General features: G+C 38.5%; 1 protein-coding gene across 1 annotated transcript; it reads right to left on the reverse strand.

Annotated features, from left to right (window-relative positions):
• Positions 1-18,523: 18,523 nt before the first annotated feature.
• On the reverse strand, positions 18,524-22,045 carry LOC146908000 (GDSL esterase/lipase WDL1-like). Its single transcript, XM_085727875.1, has 6 exons — positions 21,892-22,045; positions 20,390-20,467; positions 19,918-20,067; positions 19,540-19,613; positions 19,083-19,232; positions 18,524-18,980 (listed from the first exon to the last, which is right to left on the reverse strand). Exons 1-6 carry the CDS (start codon positions 21,988-21,990, stop codon positions 18,761-18,763), a joined length of 771 nt encoding a protein of 256 aa, XP_085584001.1. The 5' UTR covers positions 21,991-22,045; the 3' UTR covers positions 18,524-18,760.
• Between the last annotated feature and the right edge of the window lie 705 nt (positions 22,046-22,750).

Below are 22,750 nucleotides of genomic sequence, written 5' to 3' on the forward strand. Positions count from 1 at the left end.
AACCATCCATGAAGGAGAATACTTTGGATTGAGCAGTACTGTCAACAAGCACATCAATATGAGGCAATGGGAAGTTATCTTTTGGACTAGCTTTATTCAGATCTCTGTAATCCACGCACATTCGAACTTTCCCATCTTTCTTTGGTACTGGTACAATGTTGGCAATCCACTCAGGATATTCAGCTGTCATGAGGAAGCCCGCATCGATTTGCTTCTGCACTTCAGCCTTGATCTTAAGAGCCATGTCTGGACGAGACCTTCTCAATTTCTGTTTGACAGGAGGACATTCAGGTCTTGTCGGTATCCGATGTTCCACAATCTTGGGATCTAGACCCGGCATATCTTCATAGGACCATGCAAAGACATCTGGATAATCATGGAGAAGCTGAATGATTTTCTTTTTCACCTCTGGCTCAAGTGCAGCACCAATCTTGATCTCTCGCTTATTCTCTTCAGTACCCAGGTTGATGAGTTCAATCTCTTCCTGGTGAGGCTGAATGGCTCTTCTTTCTTGCTCAAGCAGTCGAGTGATCTCATACGGTATCTCTTCATCATTATCATCCTCATCTTCAGCTTCATATACAGGGAATTCAAAATTTGGAGGAACCATAGGGTCACTGTGTTCAACGGGTTTATTATGGTTCAATCTGCATAATATGATTGGGATGATTTTAGAAAAAGTTTTTCATGCAGATTTTTGAAATTAATAAGAAAATAACAAATGTTTTGGTTTTTTCTGGCATTACCATTATTTCCAAGGAAAAGGCACTAAAAAGTAAAAAACAAAGAGTCGTGAGAAAGACGACAACTTTTATTGATAACGGCAATGCCGAAACAAACATGCCCTTACAATGATATCACTTTCGCCTTGGGCAGAGCGAAAGGATTGTTATTATGAAAACAAAGAAAAACATGAGCAACAAGACACATTACATGGAAGCATGCATGACTAAAGGAACATCAATGGCTTCCCAATTTCTCACAGTGCCTCCTGGTATAACAAATGTAGGCACATGGCTTCTTTCTGCAGCATCTTCAGTAATAGCATTGATGAACCCAGCACTGTAGAAGGTTCCCTTTGAAACAGCAGATGTCGGGGAGAATCCAAGGCCCTCTTTACGCTTGTTTTCCAGGATCTGAATCACCTTGCCCCAGCCAGCAGCTCGCCCTGCTTGAACAGCCTTCTGGGCGTCTTTCAGTGAAGCCATGCTAGTACCAGCCCTCCGGGGCTCTGCACCCTCAACAGTCAATCCTTGAAACGACGTCCCTTCAGCGGACCCTGCTTCAACACAAGAGAACGATGATACCTGGCTAACTAGATATGCTTCCTCACCATGCACAGTGACAATCTTATCGTTCCTCATGAACTTGAGCTTCTGATGCAAAGTGGAAGTTACCGCTCCAGCGTCGTGGATCCACGGTCTTCCGAGGAGACAGCTGTAAGAGGCATTGATATCCATGACTTGGAAAGTTATTTGAAATGTCTCAGGACCAACGGTGATTGGCAGGTCCACTTCCCCGAGAACATCCTTGCGGGATCCATCGAAAGCCTTAACCAGATAGCTGCTACCCCTCAGGGAGATCCCATGATGGCTCAATTGCCTTAGTGTGGATTCAGGCATTACATTCAACGATGATCCAGTGTCCACCAAAACGTTGGATATCATATCAGACCCACAGTGCACCGAGATATGTAGAGCCAAGTTGTGGTGCTTCCCTGCTTCGGGGAGTTCATCATCACCGAATCCCAAACTGTTGCAAGCGGTAATATTACTCACTATCCCATCAAACTGATCCACAGAGACTTCGTGATCAACGTAAGCTTGCTCAAGTATCTTCATCAACACCTTCCTGTGAGCTTCTGAGCTCATGAGCAGAGACAAGATGGATATCTTTGATGGGGTTTGTAGCAGCTGGTCAACAATCTTATAGTCACTTTTCTTGATAAGTCTCAGGATTTCGTCCAGATTAGACTCTTCAATAGATTGGCCTGCTGGGCCGGTGTTCTTGTCAACAGGGGGAGCAACTGGTGGAGTTATCGTGGCAATAGGTGTCACCACCTTCTTTTGAAACAAGGGTGGACGGACTTTTCCACTTCTCAGAGTTGTAACTTCACTAGCAACATTATCAACTGTAGCTGGGGATACGAGAGGTACTTCAACTCCGTTCTCAATCATGGTTGCATTGTATTTGTAGGGAATTGCTTTGGTAGAGGTATAAGATACCGGACCAGGTAGCCTGATCACCAAAGGCTCAACATTCTTTACCTGAGATACACTTTCAACAGGAGAGTCATGGAATACTGGCACAATCACACATACATCACTGGCAATCAAGTACTTGTCATCCATCAGGCTCTGGATATCATTTTGCACAACACAACAGCCCATAGGATTCTGCAGACATTCTGAACAAGAATCATGATCATGTTTGAACAGAGAAGCCTGGCAAAGCTTGACATGTAATGGCACCAAGGGAGTGACGACATTGCGGACATCCAGCATGGGATCCTCTTGAGGAACGGGAACCCCTTCAAAGGCCTCAATCATGTTAACAGCAGCATGGTTTGGGAGCGGATTGTCAAGGACATGAGGAACACTGTTCTCGAAAGTCAACCGTCCTTTTTCTATCAGGTCTTTCACAATATATTTCAGAGCAAAGCAACCTTCGACATCATGGCCTTGAGCACCCTGATGGAATTCACATGTTAGGTCCTGACGGAACCTGGGAGGCAATGGATTAGGCGGAGGCTTGCCTGGTCTGGTGACGCAGTGTCCCTTGGCCAGTAGAGTTGGGAGTAGCTCACCATACCGCATTGGTATTGTTGGAAAAGAAGGTTTGGGTCGGGGACCCTGTTGTTGCTGCCGTTGCTGTTGAGCAGGAGGCTGTTGTTGTGTTTGCTGAGGGATAGCATTGACGGGCATTGGTGGTTGACCCGGTGGTAGAGGATACTGCTGATAAAATGGTGGGAAGAAAGGATGTTGAGAGTATTGCATGTATTGATAGGGCAAAGGTAGTTGCATGGCTGCTACAGACGGGTTACCAGACACCATCCCTACGTCAGATTCTTTCCTCTTGTGATGTCCATTACCATACTTCTTTGGTGCACTGTTTGAAGATTCACCTTTCTCAAGGACAATAATACCATCTCGGACAGCCTCCTCTAAGCGAGTTCCCATCGTAACCATATCAGAGAAGTTGTTTGGGGCAGAGACTATCATTCTCTCCTTATATTCCTTCTTCAGAGTCTTCAGGAATGTCTGTGTTAACTCTTCCTCATCAAGTCGAGGAGAAACACGGGCAGCTGCCCCTCTCCATCTCTGAGCATATTCTCGGAAGGTTTCATCTGATTTCTGAGACAAGGCTTTAAGAGAGTCCCTATTTGGCCTTAGACGGGTATTGAATTCATATTGACCTTCGAAAGCAGCAGCGAGTTCCTCAAAAGTATGGATGTTATCTTTGCTCAGACTAGTGTACCAATCTGCTGCATCATCTGTCAAGCTACTCTGAAAGCAGTGGATCATCAGTGCATCATTGTCGGCATAGTTAGCCATCTTTCGGACATACCGGATAACATGGTTATGGGGGCAAGAAGTCCCATTGTACTTGTCGAATTCTGGCTCTTTGAATTTCTTAGGAACCTCAAATCGGGATACCAAGCATAGATCACGAGCTTTAGCAGGAGCACCATTGTTTCCCCGGCTAGCCTTGACCTCACGGAGTTCTCCAGCCAACTCCCTCAACTGTTTCTTCATAGCTTCCATTGCGGGATCTTGTCCACGCGGAGTATCAACATCAATTACCTGTTGCACAGTGTGTACAATAGGGTCGGTAACAACAGCAGTTACCTGAGGCATAGCAGTAGACACAGGAATCTGTCCTTGACCAGCAAAACCAGAGATACCAGCAGCAGTATTAGGAGAATAGTAAGCTGAGAGACCATAAGGACGGCCGTTGGGCATAACAAAACGAGCATCAGTAGCCACAGTAGATAGTGGGATAGAGGGAACCACCTCAGTAGTAACTGGAATAGAAGTGGCTGGTTGTTCTTGTGAAGCCATCATAGCGGACATAGCGTCATGAGCCTTAGCCAAGTCTTCTTTCATAGCAGCCAATTCGGCACGGAGCTGAGCATTCTCTTCTTCAAAGTTAGCCATTATCCTTCTCTTGTGAAATCTTGTCTGATGAATTCTATCTGGTTGGTAGACTTTGCGAACACGAGCCACTTTTCAGACTGCGGCGGACAAAACCAGGAGGCAATGAGCACGAGAGAAGTTTTTTTGTGGTCAATGAATGCATATGATGCATGAAATGTGCTGATGTATATGCAAAAAAGACTCTTTTTAGGTTATCGAAGGGTTCTAGACAAATTATGAACTCGTAAACATTACTAAACAACAATTAACATAAACGGGAATCAAACAAACTAACATATAGTTTTACAAGACAAATCCAACATGAACAAATGGAAATAACAACAGGAAATGGAAATCCTCAAGCATAGGAAGTGGAAGCGTCGTCCTCAGAGTCGGACTCATAGTCGCAGTATCGTGCGTAGAAGTCACGGGCACCCCTAGCTCTCTTGGAGTCCCTCATAAGCAGCCTATCTTTCTCCTCAATCTCTCTCCTAGCCTTAGCTAACTCTTTCTTCAGTGTCAAGACCTCATGAGTCTTCTGCTCATCCTTCCCATCCAAAGTCATGATCAAGTTCTCAGCCTCATAGTATCTAGCTCTCCACTGATGCTTCTCCCGACTCTCCATAGCTAGGTGCTCCTGATACATCTCCTGGGTAGGTGGGAGTAGAGGCAAAGGCACGGTAGGAACAGTTGCAGACACATATCTCATAGAGGGGTAAGGCGTACCAGCCTCCTCAGCTCGGTTTATCACCCACTGTGTATAGGCCTCATGAGCGATACCGGACCTCACACCCATATGCTTTACCTCTTTCTTCCGAAGCTTGGTCCAAGCTTGCATGAAATCTTCTCTAATGCCTGTGGGAGCACTGGAGTAGTGAAAGAAGTAAGGAGCTGTAGCAAGATTGATGGGCTTATCTTTCATCGGAAAACCAAATTGTCGCAAAGCAAGCTCCGGGTTGTAGTTGATTCCGCCCCGGGTACCAAGAAGAGGTACATTAAGAAACTTTCCACCACCAAAGATGATTTCCTTGACCCTAGAAGCGGGAGTGAGCCAAACCACTTCATTAGGAGTGAGAGCCATAATCCTCTGTGAAATAGACCAATTCCTCGGATTGTCGTGGAAAGACTGCGGAAGGTGCGAAATAAACCACCTATAGAGGAGAGGCACACAACAAAGAATGTATCCACGACCTTTGCTGGAACGATCGTGAATAGCATGGTATGTGTCAGCTAGCAAGGTAGGAACCGGATTCTTGGAGTGGAAGATCATAATAGCATTCATGTCCACGAAGCCATCAAGATTCGGAAAGAGAATAAGCCCATAGATGAGAAGTGCAAGAATAGCCTCGAGAGTGTCCTGACAAGTGGTATTGAGGTTGGCCTTCCCAAGAAGATACTCTGAAGTGAACCCTCGGATGTGTGCCTTAGTGACAAGATTCTTGGAGACATCGGTGGTCTTGAGATAGAGATCTTTAGCAATAACCAATGGAGGAGGAGGGTTTTCCGGTCCCGAGAAAGGTATCCCCTTAGCAATAGATAGACCTGTCAAGGAAGAATAAGCCTCTAGAGTAGGCACCAACTGAAAGTCTGGAAAAGTGAAGCACCGATACCCCGGATCATAGAATTGCACTAGAGTGTGCACAAGCTTCTCATCCACATTAGTATGGAGAATAGGAAGTAAAGCCCCGTAACGGCGTCGGAAACCAGTCGGATCCTCAATCTTGAGTGCCAAATCCCTCAAACTAGCCAAATCCACTTCCTTGAACTTGTAGGATTTAGTCATCTTCATCCCTACAATGTTTACAATTTCAACTTGTCTAAGCCCTTCGGTAACAATGCATGGAAAAAGTTTATGCATGTATGCATGTATGCATGAATGCATGATTATGTTCAAGTTCGGAGAAAACATGGTGGGTTTGAAGTTGAGGAGTCATGGGTGGACACGGTGTCCGGTGAAACTAGGGTTTTAGGATAATAGTAACCGGGTTCTAAAAAGGTTCCCAAGTTGCAACCTCTCCGACGTATCTCATGGTGTCACGAGTCAACACTCGCTCCATGATTATACGTGGAAGGTCTAACTTGAGTGTAGTATCGCGTGACGACTAAAACTCGAGACAACACCCGGTTTAGCCTCCGCACTACATCCTAGAAAATGGCCATGGATGGGTTTGGTTATCTACGGTTCATAGCGTCATAGAACAATTAGAAGCAAAGTGCCTAAACGCGACAACTCGCGCCGACAACATCACCCCCAAAATGCCTCAGCTATGTGGGATTGATCGCATAATCCAAAACACGAGGCAACCCCCGGAATGAATTGTCGATTATATCCCTCCTAAATCCTAAGTTCACTCAGCCCGGGTGCAGGACTTTTGATATTCTCACCCCACACGTTTGCAAGAAATTAAACATTTATTCACATAAGAAAGCAAGTACAAGAAGCAAGTAAAAATACAAGCGCAAACGTGGAAATAAAAACTAGGCGTAACTCTCGAATCTCCCCAGTGAAGTCGCCAGCTGTTTTATCTTGGTTTTCGGGTGTCAAACATTAATTACGTTTGAACCTTCTAACCGGTGATATCTTATTTTTTTCTTGGGAAGGGAAAAAGTAAGCAAAACCCTTGAGAATCGAGGTCCGGGAGTTGTTTTCGCTACGGGAAGGTGTTAGGCACCCATAACGACTATAGTAACCTATAGGAACCGTCTTTAATTTCTACGCGCGCGCTTTATTTTTAAATGCTATTTTGAAAGAAAATATTAAGCCTAAAGAATTTCTAAGTGAAGAATTGGAGGGAGAAGAATGTTTTTGGATTTTTATTTTAGTTGAATTGAAGGAATTTTGTTCCTTGCCTACGTACCCGTTTAAGGGATCAAATCCACCGTAGTTCTCTCTCAAAAAAATGCTTTTGTTTTTGTTGGTTGATTTTAAGTTTGAAAATGAAATTTTGGAGAATAGAAAGAGGCCTTAAAGGCATGAGATTGTGAAATAGTGAGGTTGGATTAGTGAATTGCAAAAGAAGTCAAAGTTTGATTATTTTCATTGAAATTTGATTAAGAAAATGGAAAAGAAAATACAATGGGATATTGGATCCCAAGGTTTATTTGGAAAAGGTTTGAGTGAAATTGTTCACATTTGTTTGGAAAATTGGGTTTTTTCTAAGTATAAGTCCTAGGCATTCATCCAAACATACAATCCTAAGCATACATCTAAACATGCATATTCTAGCTATATAGTGGTGTGTGTGCATGTGTCGGTGCTTGTGTCGGTGTACATCATTAGAGTCCATTGTCCTTTACATCATACCCTAGATACATTCTATGGCCTCTTTGCCAAGAAATTAAAAGCATGGAAGTAAAATATTACAAAACTTCTAAGTATTTACATTCTAAACTTGGCATGGATCATAAAGGGTAGAAAAAATAAAAGAATGAAGATGTGAGATGGGGAGAGAAATACTCATGATGTATGAAACCCAATGGAGGAAATTGTTAGTAATATAAGGCATAAAGAGAAGAGATATAAGCAAGTAAAGCTATTATAACCAAAAGGAGGAAAAGAATGGATATGAAATAAGCAAAAGTAATGTAAAATAGACCTAAAATTCCCCATCAAGGTAAGGCTTAACCATGACCTATAATTCCCATGGTTCAACGCATTTTTAAGATATGAAGTTCAAGACTTAAAAGAAATGAGAATCTAAGGGTCATAGTAAGCCTCACACTTCAAGGTGAACTTAGACCTATTTTACGCTAACATTACTTGCAAGACAAGAAATTGACAATTTCTATTCACAAACAGCAAATGAAAAGATGCAAATTGGTTACCAACACATCCTAAGATCACACAATAAGTCTATGCACTAATTGGACAAAGAAATCACACCAAAACATAGTAAAAAACTTGCAAGGATTTAACAAGAGTACAAACTATCTACATGATACATCACATATAAATTTTTACCAATTTTAATATGTAAAACACTCATAAAAGTACCAAGAAACACATCAAATCACTCAAGAAATTTTTAGATGTTTTTACAAAAGATTTTGAGTTGAAAGGGGTACAAGAAGCAAGAACCACGTGTGAAATAGCAAGAAAAAGCAAACCAGAGGACAATCTGCGCTACAAACAAGCCCAGGCCCAAGGGAATATGGATCCTGGACTATCCAAACGTGCCAGGGACGTTAGATTGATCCAGGATCCACAAACCCTAGATCCAACGCTCGTAAACACGCAGCACACCGTAATAACATGCAGACGCACAGAAACAAGACATCAGGATCGTCCACGTGGAGAACCATGGATCTAACGAAGGAGATTGGGAGATGGAATGAACCGAATTGAACCAGACCGGTTCACGTGCCTATATAAGCACAATGAAACCGGTCCAATTCATTTCTTCCTTCCCCTTCTCTCACTACAAAGTTCTAGAGAGAGATGCTCTGCAATCTCTCTTCATCTTCTCCGATGAACATGACGGCGGAGGTGTGGTGGTTCGCCGGCGGCGCCACCACACCTGGACATTTTTCGAAACTTTTTGCACCATCGTGTTCATTTGAGTCTCCTCTTTACGATTCTTGCACTCGTTTTTCAAAATAAGGCATAGATTCGAACAGATCTACACTTGTTTCTACGTTTTAGGGTTTCGAAAAATTTCTTCAATCTTTTCGGAACTAAGCCTTATCTTGACTTATTTTTCATGCTGATGATGAATCTATGCTCTATTTCGAAGAACAAACGGTGAACCTTCATGATTTTTGAAAATTAGGGTTTGGTTTCAATTTTTTCGAATCTTTTCGGATTTCCACTTCAATTCACCGTTTAATTTTTCAATTAGAACCTTCGATGATGACTCATAAACTAAACGAGAAGGTTTACGTGAATTTACCTGGATTCGTTTGGAGATTCGGACAAAAAGATCCTGCGTTCGTTCTTGATTATTCAGGTGAGTATTCGAAACCTCTTGGACCGAAAATAAATCGGTGTATCTTCTTCTCTCTGGACTGGTTCAATTCTTCTTCAATTCTTCTTCTTCTTTTCTCTCTTGACCGGTTCGATTCTTCTTGTGATCGTTTCCAACTTGAATTGCAAGAAGGTGCGAAAAACGTTCGATGATGAAGATTCGAATTGAATCTCTGAGAACTTGCGAGACAAAACCCCTTTCTTTGATATGATTTGGATATGATTTTCTGAATTGCACTTTTCTGGTGATGAAATTGGTATTGATTTTGCTGTGAATTGATGAAAATTGATACGAAGTTTTTAAAATCTTTGTGGCGGTGATTGATTTTTGTTGCGGTGGTCCTAGTTTGTTACGGTGGTTTGTGTTTGTTACGGTGGTGACTTGAGGAGAGAGAGAAAGATGATTCTGTTATTGATGAGTTGGCAATGATTCTGTGGTGATCCTCTGTAATTGGTGATGTGTCTTCTATTTATAGGCCAAGTGTAATGACTGGACCAATAGGAAGTGGACACCTGGACTGGGCCTTGAACAAATTCGTCCCTGGCTTGAAATTGATTTAGGGACCTTTCTGCAAAAATAGAAACTAAAAGGACCAATCTGCAATGACTTAAAAAAAGGCTAAAGGGAAAAAAAATGGACTTGAAGGACTGAAATTCAAATTAAAAAAAAACCAGAAAAGAAAAAAAAAGTGAAACAGAGGGACTAAAGGGCAATTTTCGAAAGTTTTTTTTTAGGACTTAAAATAAAAATAATAAAAAATGTACTAAAACTGGTAACTGGTAAATAACGTAAAGAGAAACAGTTAAAATTGACAAAACGGACTAAAATGAACCAATGGCCTAAATGAGGTACTTTAAAGTACCTCTCTGCCGAAATTTCGTGTGAAATGACCAAAATGCCCCTGGGGCTGAAAACGACTAAAAATGACTCAGATGCAGTTGAAAAATGGATTTTTGACAGAGATTGAATCAAAGACTCATACAAGCAAAATTAAAAGACTCAGAGACATTTTTTAGGATTTAAACAGTACCTTGACACTTGAAAAGACTAAAATGCCCCTAGGGGCAAAACTGACTCAAAAATGACTTCAAATGCAATTTTTAAAATGGATTTTGACATAGAATGAAACAGAGACTTATTCACACTACTTGAAAGGACTCAAACAAAATTTTGAAAGACTGAGAGAGATTTGACATAGGAAATGACTAAAATACCCTTGCATGTAACTTTTGCAAATAATATTGAAATAAAATGCAGAGAAAGATGCAATTGATCAGAGACAGTTCAAATGACTTAAAATGCAAGAAAGAAGAATTGGACTAGTATTTTTAGGTCCAAAATTAGGGTATAACAGCTAAACCTAGATCTAACGGTGGAATGCTTGGTCCAGAGGTGAACCAGACTGGTTCAAACGAACCGGTCCGGTTCACGCTCCCTTATAAAGACAAGAGACCGGTCCAACCTTATTTCCACTCTTCGCTTCTCTCTCTAGGGTTTGTTTTAGAGCGAGATGCTCTCCCCTCTCTCTACATCTCTGGCGAGTTTCACCGCCGCCGGCGAAGGTTCCGTCGTCTTCTACCTTTGTAATACCTAGACTCTCCGATCTAAGACTTATTTCACTCCTCTTTTCACAATAAACACAAATCCAAAGCTTGAAACACAAGAACTCAACGAATCGGTGTAGATCGAGCTTAAACTCTTGTGATTTCGAAACATCTTCAGGTTTTAAATCCTTTTTTGATGAAAACGGTTCGAAATCCCTTGATCTACACCGATTTATGAACATACATCATACATACAGCTTTGTTGAGATTTTGGAAGAAAAGAGAGAAGATGAAGAGCTTACCTGTGGTTAGATCGGAGAAAAACGAAAAGAAATACTTCCGAAAACTTCGTGAAAGCTTCTGATTCCTCTGGTAAGTGATTTGTTGTTGTTGAAACCGAAAACAAATCGGTGAAGTTCCACTTCTTCTTCTCCGATTCAATTCTTCTTTGTTTTCACTTCGATCCTCTTCTTCTTTTCCTCAAAACTCTTCTTGTGATCGCGCTTGCGCTTGAATTGCAAGAATATGAAAAAACAGTTCGGTGATGAAGATTCTCGCAGGGAATCACTGAGAACTGATATGATTCTAATCGAATTTGGTGAGGCCTTGTTGAATTGAAACGGTTTCAGTTTAGGTTTTCTGGAGATTCATGTTGAATTTGTGTATTTGATGATGAATTTGATGGAGGATTGAGTCGGTTAGGGTTTGAGTTCTTGATGATTGTTCTTGAAGTTCATATGAATTTGTGGTTTTGATTCATTTTTCTGAGAAATGGAAAAATGGAATCTGTTTGTGTGAGTTGGCGCGTGATGAGTGGTATTGTTGCTGTGTATTGATGAGTTGGCCTGTATTTATAGCTGACATGTGTGATATCTGGACCACTTGCTTGCTGACACCTGTACTGGACTTGTTTGATTCGAACTTGGACTAAATTTGGGACTTAAGGACCTCCCTGCAATTTTTGGAACTTTGGGACCAATCTGCAATTTTAGTAAAAGGACTAAAAAACAGACTTTAAAGCAATAAGGGACTGGACTGCAATTTTAGAAAAAGGACTAAAAACAAATTCAAAACTAAAAGGACTTAAATGCAATTTTCAAAACTTTGAAGGACTAAAATGAAAATAATAATAAAATTGGAATAAAATTGGTAAATTGGAAAAAACGTAAAGTGAAACCAATAAAAAACACAAAATGGACTAAAATGAACCAACTACATAAATGAGGTACTTCAAAGTAACCTCTCTCTGTCAAAATTTTGTGTGAAATGACCAAAATGCCCCTGGGGACTTAAATGACTCAAAATGACTCAAATGCAATTTTAAAATGGTTTTTTAACAGGGAATTAAAGCAAGAGTTTATACAAGCAAATTAAAAGACTCAGAGACAATTTTTAGGGGTTAAAAGAGTTTTAACACGGGAAATGACTAAAATACCCTTTTTCATGATTTTTGCAAATAATATTGAAATAAGATGCAGAGAAATATGCAATTGATCAGAGACAATTTCAAATGACTTGATATGCAAGAAAAACATTTTGGATGGCTTGAAATGCAAGAAAACATAGACAAAGTCATAATTGAAAATTTTTCAAAACAAAGACAGTAAAACATGCAGCTACGCATAGTAAGATATCAGGGTAAACAATATCAAATTGGCAATCACTCCATAGTAATAGACACATATCAGAAATGGAAAAAACATTTTTGAGCAAGTATTTTTAGGTCCAAAATTAGGGTATAACAACCCTCACTTAGCCAAGAAGAAAGAAAAGGATGAAGGTCAATTCAAGAAGTTCATGCAACTTTTGTCACAACTTCAGGTGAATATTACTTTCGGTGAAGCTCTCGATCAAATGTCGTTGTATGCTAAGTTCATGAAAGACTTGTTGACTAAACGAAGGAAGCCTAAGGATGATGAGAACATAGCACTTTCTGAGAATTACAGTGCTATTCTTCAAAAGAAGCTGCCACCTAAGCAGAAGGATCCTGGAGCTTTCACTATCCCTTGTTCAATTGGACCGGTAGACATTGGTAGAGCTTTATGTGACTTGGGAGCAAGTATCAATTTGATGCCTCTTTCAATGATGAAAAAGCTTAAGTGTGGGGAACCAAAACCAACAAGAATGACCATTACTTTAGCTGATCGGTCAATCTCTTATCCTTTCGGCGTGCTTGAAGATGTGCTCGTCAAGGTTAATGACTTGGTGTTTCCGACAGATTTTGTGATCTTAGATATGGCTGAAGATGAAGAAATGCCACTCATTCTTGGAAGACCTTTCCTTGCAACTGGTCGTGCTTTGATTGATGTTGAACGTGGAGAGTTAATGTTGAGATTCCATAAGGAGCAGGTAGTTTTCAATATCTTTGAGGCAATGAAGCACCAAGATAAGAACCCCAAGTGTTACCGGATTGACGTTGTTGAAGAAACAGTCGAAGATAACTCCCTTGAATCTCAACCTATTCAACCTATGGAAGGAGAAATTGTTAAGTCTAAAAAAGTGGTTGAAGATGTTGGGGTTAAAGAGTGTGTTAAGCAACTTGAAGGAAGCACAAGTCAAATGCAGCAAGAATCATTAGGAGACATCCTTGACAACAAGTATGGAGGATTGGAAACTTGGAACAATATAACGAAAACTACTCTCACTGGTCCATGTGGTATATTTGCTTACAAGAGGATTCCCTTTGGTATGCGTAATAGTCTGGCTACTTTTCAATGGTGTATGCTTTCAATCTTCTCTGATACAATAGAAAGAGCTAGAAGGTACTATGACAAAGGGGTGGTAAGGAACAAGCCGTTTGATAAAGCTGTGGATCTAAGGAAAGCTGGTGCACAAGGAACTTTCAAGGGTAAGAAACAACAGCTGAAACTGTACCGTGAAGGTGTACTCCCAAACAATGAAGAGGGAGAGATATCAAATGATCCTTAAGGGTCGTCATCAGTCAAGCTAGTGACAGTAAAGAAGCGCTTGGTGGGAGGCAACCCACTATTTATTTTTCAGGTATGATTTTATTGCTTTCAAAAATAATTACAAAAAAACAAAAATATTTTTCTTTTCTTTTTAATACGAGGCAGGAAAGTTTGGAAAAAATTGTTCAAGTATACCTCTTGCCAAGAAAATCATGCAAGGTACTGATGTCTTGCATGATTCTCTCCTCAAAAGTTTTTCAAAAATTCATTGACCTCAGGCACTTTTCAAGAAAACCAAATTTTTGGCCTGAGGAAGCTCCCTGTTTGATCAAAATCGCGCCGCGCCTATATATGGCCGCATCGCGATTTTCACAAAATGGAAAGCAAGACCCCCTGTTTTGCCAAAATCGCGGCACGCCTAGCCTTAACCGTGACGCGATTTTGGCTGGTATGTGAAAAAAAAATAGCCGTTGGAACTATCCGTTACTAGCCGTTACAATTTTTGCCCGTTATTGCCCGTTACCACTAAAAATCGCGCCACGCCTTATATATGGCGTGCCGCGATTTTGCCCAAACAGCACTATAAAAACCTCACTGTTCGTCATCATTTTCATTCCATTCTTTCTACTTTTCTCTACCAAAACTTCCCTAAACTTCCCAATCACGATTTTTTCCCATCTCCGTCTACTTTATCACTTCTTAAACATCATCAAACCACAATCCTATCACAAATTCATCAATCCAAACCATCATCATTCACATTCATTCACACCTTTCCCAAACTTCACAAAACTTACCTTTCACCATCTTCCTTAACCACAAATGACCTCCAACCAACGAAACACCCGCTCAAAGAAAGCCACCAACCCCAAGCCATCCACAAACAAAGCCAAACGCCCTCGTGCCGCATCCGAACCACCCGAAAACGCCATTCATTTCATCAATGACCAAGCCTAAGAGTTCCATCAATCTATGAAGAGTTTTGAAGTCATAGGAGAAAGAAAGTTTGACTTCACAAGGCTTGTGAAGTATCCATTCTTTGAGGCCGAATTACGAAGGAGAGGGTGGACAAAGTTGAATGAGATGATCGATGAAGCAAACAACAAAACCGTGATCGTCGAATTCTTTGCAAATGCACGGGTGTCCGATACACCCTTCCAATCTTTTGTTCGAGGCAAGTACATTGATTTCAGCCCTGATGCTCTTAATGCATGGCTGAATGTTCAACCACCGGAGGAGTGTTGGGTTGAGAAATTGAGGAGGGAGAGATTAGGCATTACAGAGGATACTTTTGATGAGATCATTACAACAATGATGTGAACATGGGCTGATCTACTGATGGATTAGCATTTCCTGCTTTGTATTTTATTTTCAGTTACTTTTCTTTTTGATGTAATTTTTTTATTTTCTTTTTATGTCAAAGTCCCTTGAACTTATTTCCCTATTGTAATTGCTCCTGCACTTGTTTAATTAATGAATTTGTTTTGTTTCATGTGACCTATTCCAGTTTAGTAACAGTTGTTTGATGAAACGATAGTCCAAAAGTTATAAAGGAGGGGTGACTTGATTCAAAGGCGAAGTGTACGGCGTTGCTAGGCAGTCACATACTCCCAGAAATCTCAGCCATAAGGTTCATTGCCAAATTTTGTTTTTCAATTTACTTATATTTAGATTAGTTTTCCATGCAACTACATTTCTAGAACTTGCATTGTTTCTCTATTATTGATTGGTCTTTGTTAATTACACACTGAGGCAAAAGTGTTTGGTCCTGTGAGCCTTTTTGAAGCCTACCCTGTTTTCATTTATTGAATTTATCCTTTCTTAACCAATTGAGAGCCGGTAGGATGAGAACTTTTTGTTCGGTGACAAACTACAAATGAAGCCTAAAGCCTTTTTAGGATGATTACCTTGAAATTTTAATTTGAGTTAGGCTATGTAGGATGTTGCTTGATATTAAGTTTGGGGTTGCCTTTGGAATTTGCAACCTACTAAGTTTGGGGTGGGGGTACTAGAAAACAAGTGATGAAAAATGAAAAACATACACACAAAAATAGGTGTATAAAAAAAAGGAATGAAAAAGAGGAAAGAAATTTAAAAAGGGGCACACAATGTCATATCCGAGTAACTTCAAACTCGATGTGTCCCAAGCTTTTGATAAAGTTATTGAAAATGTTCTCTAGGTACCTAAGTTTTGTTTCAAATAAGGATTGGGGGATTGAATCTTGATTTACACGTGTAGGAATGCCTAACTCAAATTTTGTGTAGCCTACTTATCCAAATATATCCCACCTTTCACCTAAGCCCCGTTATAACCCTAAAGACCTCAAAAGTGTGTAATAATATTGACTTTGATTGATGTTTAGAAACTTTTCAAGCGTATGGTAATATGTAGACCTGCATGTCGACTGGTAGAACCCTATTTCAATTTGATGCGAGGAGTTGTGAATTGGTGGATGCGAACAAGTCAAAGTAGCTCATCTTTAGCTAGAAGAAGAATGAACTTTTGGGTACTATCGTTTTGTCAGGTAACTGTTATTTTACTGTCGTTTGTCACTGTTGCAAGGAAATTCCTTGAGGACAAGGAATGGTTTAAGTTTGGGGTTGTGATGACATGCTGTCATTACGTAATTTTTAGGACTTATTGTGACATTTTGATAGAGTTCTCATGCAACTTATACTGTTCTGGAGTGCAAAAAGCTGAAATATTGAAGTCTGTTTGAAGCAAATCGCGCCACGCCAATTTCCATCCTTGCCGCGATTTCAGAAGCAAAATTACAACCTCCCTGTTTGAGGGAAATCGCGGCACGCCAATATACAAGGCGTGGCGCGATTTTGATGGGTCAGGCCCAAGACTTCTATAAATACTGCACTCAATCTGAAGAACAAGGGTTACGATTTTGGAGAGCAAAGTGCGATTTTGAGACATCGGAGACGGCTAGAAGGGCGATTTCTTCAACCTTTTACCAATTCATGTATGTTTTAATTATTTCATTGATTATGCTATTTGTAAACTTGATTATGAGTAGCTAAATCTCTTAGAGATTAGATCCGAGATGAATCTTTGTAACCCTAATTGACACATGTTGCTGTGAAACTCTATTTTGTTTATGAATTCAATTCTAGTTTATTCAATTCAATTGTTCTTAATGCTTTTTATATCTTGATCACATATAACCCGATTTTGTGCGAACGAATGACCACTGACCATGGCTTTCGACTTAGACCTAATTGAATTGTTCTAATAAATAGGGTTAGTCTAGGAATAGATAATCGTTTGTTAGTGATAATAGGTTAACGTTCGGTAAAACCTTCAAGAATTATTAGACCACCCAAGGGATTGGGGGCTGTAGTTTGAGAAGAGGGTCCTAACTCAAGGGATTGATTAGGGCTATTTTGTTAATCAGCGTAAATTAGAAGAAGATTCATAACAAATAGGTGCGGTATACCAATTAGGGGAACTTAGAGGATTCGAAGGATCTGATCTCATCTTTCTCTATATTTTCTTAATCAAATTTATTTTCTTTTATTTGATTTCATAAAATCAAACCAAATCTATTGCCTAGTGGCAAAACAAAATAAACTTTTATACATCCTATTTTTATAACGCGATTGAATTATTGAAATTAAAAACAGTCCTCGTGGGATCGATATTTTTACTACTTCGATAGTAATTGGTACACTTGCCAAACGTCTATCAAGTTTTTGGCGCCGTTGCCGGGGACTGTTGATTTATTTCAACAAGGCAATTACGTTATAATTTAGGATTTCTGCAATTTAATTTTCTGTTTTTAATTTTTATTTTTTTGTTTTAGTATTCATTTGATTACTTTGCGTTGTGCAGCGCTACTAAGGTATTTTGCTGTTTATGCGAGGTAAAGTGAGCGCCGACGATCTCGAATTTAATCCAGAAATTGAAAAGACTGCTAGAGCACTCTGGAAAGCTGCCCGGTTGCAAAGGTTATCTCATTCCGTTCCACCGGGTGTTCGAGAACAAATACCGGAGCCACTCTCAACTGAATCTGAAACATCTGCTTCTCCTCAATCTGCTATCATGGGAGAACCTGTACCACCGAGACCAAAGCTAGGAGACTATGGGTTAGCAACTCATCGCGGTCAACTGACCCACACTTTTCAACCAGCTAACCCCGTAGCTTTCGACATCAAGACAACTGTTCTCAACGGTTTGAGGGACAAACAATTCGATGGGACTGAAGCTATGAGTCCACATGAACACTTGAGCCGCTTTGCTAAAACTTGCGAGTTTTGTGTGCAACCAGCCACCGTGACTGAAGCACAAAAGAAACTAAGGCTATTTCCTTTCAATTCTAGTTTGAAAATAGAGTTTGAATCAACTGTTATGATTAAGTGTGTGGTTGGGAGATTAGATTAGCAATAATTACATGCTTAGGAGGGAAAAATGCAAGGGATTAGGGCAAACATGCTAGCTCATCAAGTCTAGCTTTTATAATAATAAAGGACAAAATATGTCAATAATCAACGGTTAGATTAGTAAAATTCATTTTTTTAACAGTGAATAGTAAACAGGTCCCCATTATATGTTTTTTATAATATAAAACCATGTATAATTTTAGCCAAAAACATAAAATAAAACCGTGATATGGTTACACCTATATGTATAACAATTGGCTCAATTAAAGCATAATTAGAGTATCCCCGTGAACTTAGCTCAGTTGGTAGGGATATTGCATATCATATGCAGGGGCCGGAGTTCAAACACCGGACACCCTACTTCTCTACAATTAAATTGTGTGAGCTCTAGCCACTAGCCTACTTGACAAAAAAAAAACATAATTAGAGTCGACTCTATGAGTTTTGTTCGGTTGGTAGGACAATATGCATGATTCAAAGTTCGAATTCAGAATACTTCACTTAGTCAACTGAAAAGGTGAATTACAGTCACTAAACTACTTAACCAAAAACACAATCGGTGTCAAACTTCACTGCTCATATGATGAAAAGTTATAATCACCTTTTTATTATTAATTGAATACAAGATTGAAGACTACCATATTAGGCCCAACATATGGCTTAACTTAAGCACAAACAAAATCAAATTTCACTACTTACATGGTGAATAACCACGATCAAGTCATGATCATCCATTTATTATTGAACATATAAAATTGAAGACTACCATATTTCCCTAGGCACATTTCCCTAAGGATCCTTGAATTTGGGACATAAGTCTACTCCCACTCCCAATCCTCGTCATGTGGGAATGGAACATTGGAGATATTAATAGTTGACGTTCCATCAGGATGAAGTGGATCATATGGTGAATCTTCTCCAAATTCAACTGGCATTGTCTTCCAATATAGACTTGGTTTCCAGTCTGCTTCTTTGATGACCTTAATTATTTCCTTTGACACCATTTCACTCCCCTCAGCAGAGAAATGAACTCCATCACTAAGAACCAACCAAACCACTTAATTAAATGATTGAAATGAAGATTTGATTTTTTTTATTTTATTTTAATTTAGACATATACATATATGAGAGCATACTTACATGAAGCAAACTTCCTTCCAATCTTCTCTTCTCTGAATTAAAGACCACAAATCAATGGCCTTGATTTCCATAGCATCACACATCTGTAAAAGTGCATCTGAATATATTTTACGAACTTCATTTCTCCTTACTGCTTTCCCAAATTCATCACTGGATTCATTACAACAATTTGTTTATATAATACATAAAAGTTAGGAATTAAAAATCTAATAGGTTCTAGAATTTTGTAAAACAATCTTAAACGAACAAAACTTATCAAAGTCTAGGTATACTATTTTAGGTGCATGTTTTATATACTAGCATAACAACTAATATAGTACTAATTTGTCTATAAAAAAATTAACTAGTTTTGTTACACTGTAATCATAGTCTAGATATATGTGTATATATCTATAATTTTTCTGTGACATTATGATTAATTAACAATAAAAAATAGCAAACCAATTGTAGGTATTACATGTTGCCTTCTATTTGCTCGTCACTGATGGGAGGACAACTGAGGAATATAAGTCGAGTCTTCGGTGAATTTATCTGTCAATCATTAGGAGTTGTGTCAAACTTAACATTCAAGATCATGAGATAAATATTTTTTTCAAAAAAAAAAAAAAAAGATCGATAAATATTGAATTTTATGTATTAAGATATACAATAATTTTATGTGGTTTCGGAAGGAATTTACCAAATTATTGTAGTTGAAAAAGATATTATCGAAATATGATAAGTCGTATATGACATGTTCGACTACACCAATATTTGAGGTAAAAAAAATTCATCTAATCCATATGATAATGACAATTAAGATAGGAAAATGAAATTCTACTATGACAAATTTTACCTTTAGATAATTAGCAATGTTCCTCATATTTTCTATGTATTCCTCCAATGGAACATGAGGACCAAGACCACTTGGATGTGGAAGATGAGAATCATTACCACCAAAGTACACAATCGCTAATGCTGGTTGCTCTTGTTGCTCAATGGTATTCTGTATTAGAGATGACCAATATCACAAGGGTCAATCATTGTCAACAAAATTTTATAATCACATTCATATATAAACAAAAACTTATGTGTGTTGTGAACCTTATTCAGCAAGATCATTATAGTATGTTTAATACCATGTAAATCAATATAATCTTCTCAATTTGACAAATAAAAAACCATTGACTAAAAAATTGAGATAATCCCTAAAAAATTTGCACATGATCAAAAAAGTGAAATTAAGCTTAGGATAAAATATTATTTCTGAGGAAAGAAGGTAAAACAATTGTATTACAAGAAGAGTACCACAATCGGATATTCAATACCTTAGGAAAAATATCATCCACAACTTGTAGACCACGCCTTGAATTCCAACCAGCGTATCCCCGCAAAATTACATCAACCTACATCAAATCAATGTTGGGTGTATGATAAGTTAAAAAGTCATTGATTAATGTACTAGTATCATATTCCCGTGAGCATTCACAATGGGGCAGTCTTAAACATATAAGACTTGGTACCTATTAGGTACCCTCATTGGGGAGAAAAATTGTTGGGGTCTTATAAGACCCGGGGTCTTACTTAAGACCTCCAATCTTAAGTGGGACCCAAACTTTTTTAATATTAAAAAATTAAAATGTAAGGGTATAAAGTTACTGATAGTTGATTAGTGGATCTCATTTAAGAAATTTGTATGAGATCTGGGTTGGAGGGATTGAATACTTATTAGATACTGCTATTAAAAAAGTATAAATGAGTGATGTGTACACGTAAGACCCATTTATGTACCTAAAAATGAGTATCTCTATTGTGGATACTCTAAAAGCACTTATAGAGATAACTTAATTCCAATGCTCGTTGAGAAAGAGAAACATGTAACTTCATGTCAGGTTCATTGAGACAAGGCTAGAAGGGTAATAAGATTTTGTTAAAGTAAGGTTCATATATACAAGACAGCAGGGTCGGCCCTAAGATTTTTGGTGTCCTTGACGAAATAATAAATTGTGCCCTTTTAATTATTTAAATATTTTTCATCTTACTTTTTTATTTTGCAAAATATTCATTTATAATCAAAGTTATCTAAAAATATTTTTTCAATAGAATTAATCAAAGTGAATTAAAAAGAAATATATCTACATAGTACTAACTACTAAGTAAAAATAATAATTTGGTAAATGTTAACTTGTGCCCTCAAGGGCACACATGTTAAGGAACTTATTATAGAAATATACGCATCAAAAGTCGTGCAGTCAACTTCTTAAAAGTTAAATTATCATGTTTTCCAATGCAAAATTGCCCATTTTGGATTCCTTAACATGTGCCCTTAGGGCATAAGTTAACATCACCCTAATAATTTTGGTGCCCTCGCCCTCAGGGCCACCCTTGCAAGACAGTAGACACTAAAGAATACAAGGTACAATTCAGAGGTAATATTGTAAACTGAATCGTAGTAATAATATTATATATATTAATTATAACACTAATATAAATGGAACTATAACCGCTCCATAGTCGCAGAAGTAGGCACCATTGGTCGAACTTCATTAACAAAAATTGTGTGTTCATTGCCTTTTATTTGTGGCTTAAAGAACATCTGCTGAGATTTCTTGTTCGTAGACGAAAACAAACACCACTTAAATCTCTCACACACAATTATGAGATATTGGGTTCAAATTCAAGTGAAAGTGTCCAACGTAAATACCGACATTTCAAGTTGAGTTAGCCCTTACGGACCACAAAGGGATCTATACTTAGCTATAAATTTTCTCAAAAAGTACTTATAAAAAGAGATGGACGTTACTACGGTTTAAAGAGGAAGAAAGAGTACCTTACGACCGTACAAGTGAGCAAGAGTAGCTCCCCAACCTTCACCATAATGATTGTATTGAACAATGGAAGAACCAAACAACACAAATTTAGGCCTCATTGCTCCTACCTAATTATCTTATTTTCTCAATAAACACAAAGATACAAATGATGCTGAGACTATGCATCATGGGGCAGAGATTTATACAAGGTGGTTATTAGTTTTTTACTAGCCACGTTTAATTTTTTATAAGCCACGTGAACCTTAATTTATTTGTAGTTTGTTCAATAAAATCGTGCTTAAGATCTATACAGATAGTTATTAATTTTTTAGACATTTTTAATTTGTTTACGTGACGTTTTTCATGGAAATCCAGCTACAACCTTAATTTGTCTGTAGTTAATTAGTTTAAGCATCAACGCTATTGTTATTAATAATTTATCAAAGGAAGTAACAACCAGGATAGTAGTCAACGAACGCCAACTTCAAACATTTGTTGTTTATAAATTTAGTATTCTCCTACAAACAATTAAATATAGGAGAATTATTTGTTACCCTCGTGTTTTGTTGAATACGAGGGACTAGGGCTGGCAATGAACCGAACCAACTCGAAAATAGTTCGATACTCGATTCGATAATTGGTTCATTGAACTTGGTTCACGAACCAAATGAGTCGAACTTGAGTTGAAAATTAAGCTCGTTAAATAAATGAGTTGAACTTGAACTTAATATGATTCGACTCGTTTGGTTCATGAACCAGCTCGACATATATACACACACTTTTCATATAATATAAACTTCTTCTAATAATTATGCACTTTTTTCATATAAATTATTACTAATTGCTAATTTAATATAAATCAACGATAATTGTAATAGT

The sequence above is a fragment of the Medicago sativa genome, chromosome 7, assembly GCF_051527215.1.
Source record: "Medicago sativa cultivar Bolivia chromosome 7, Bolivia_mono, whole genome shotgun sequence".
NCBI lineage: Eukaryota > Viridiplantae > Streptophyta > Magnoliopsida > Fabales > Fabaceae > Medicago > Medicago sativa.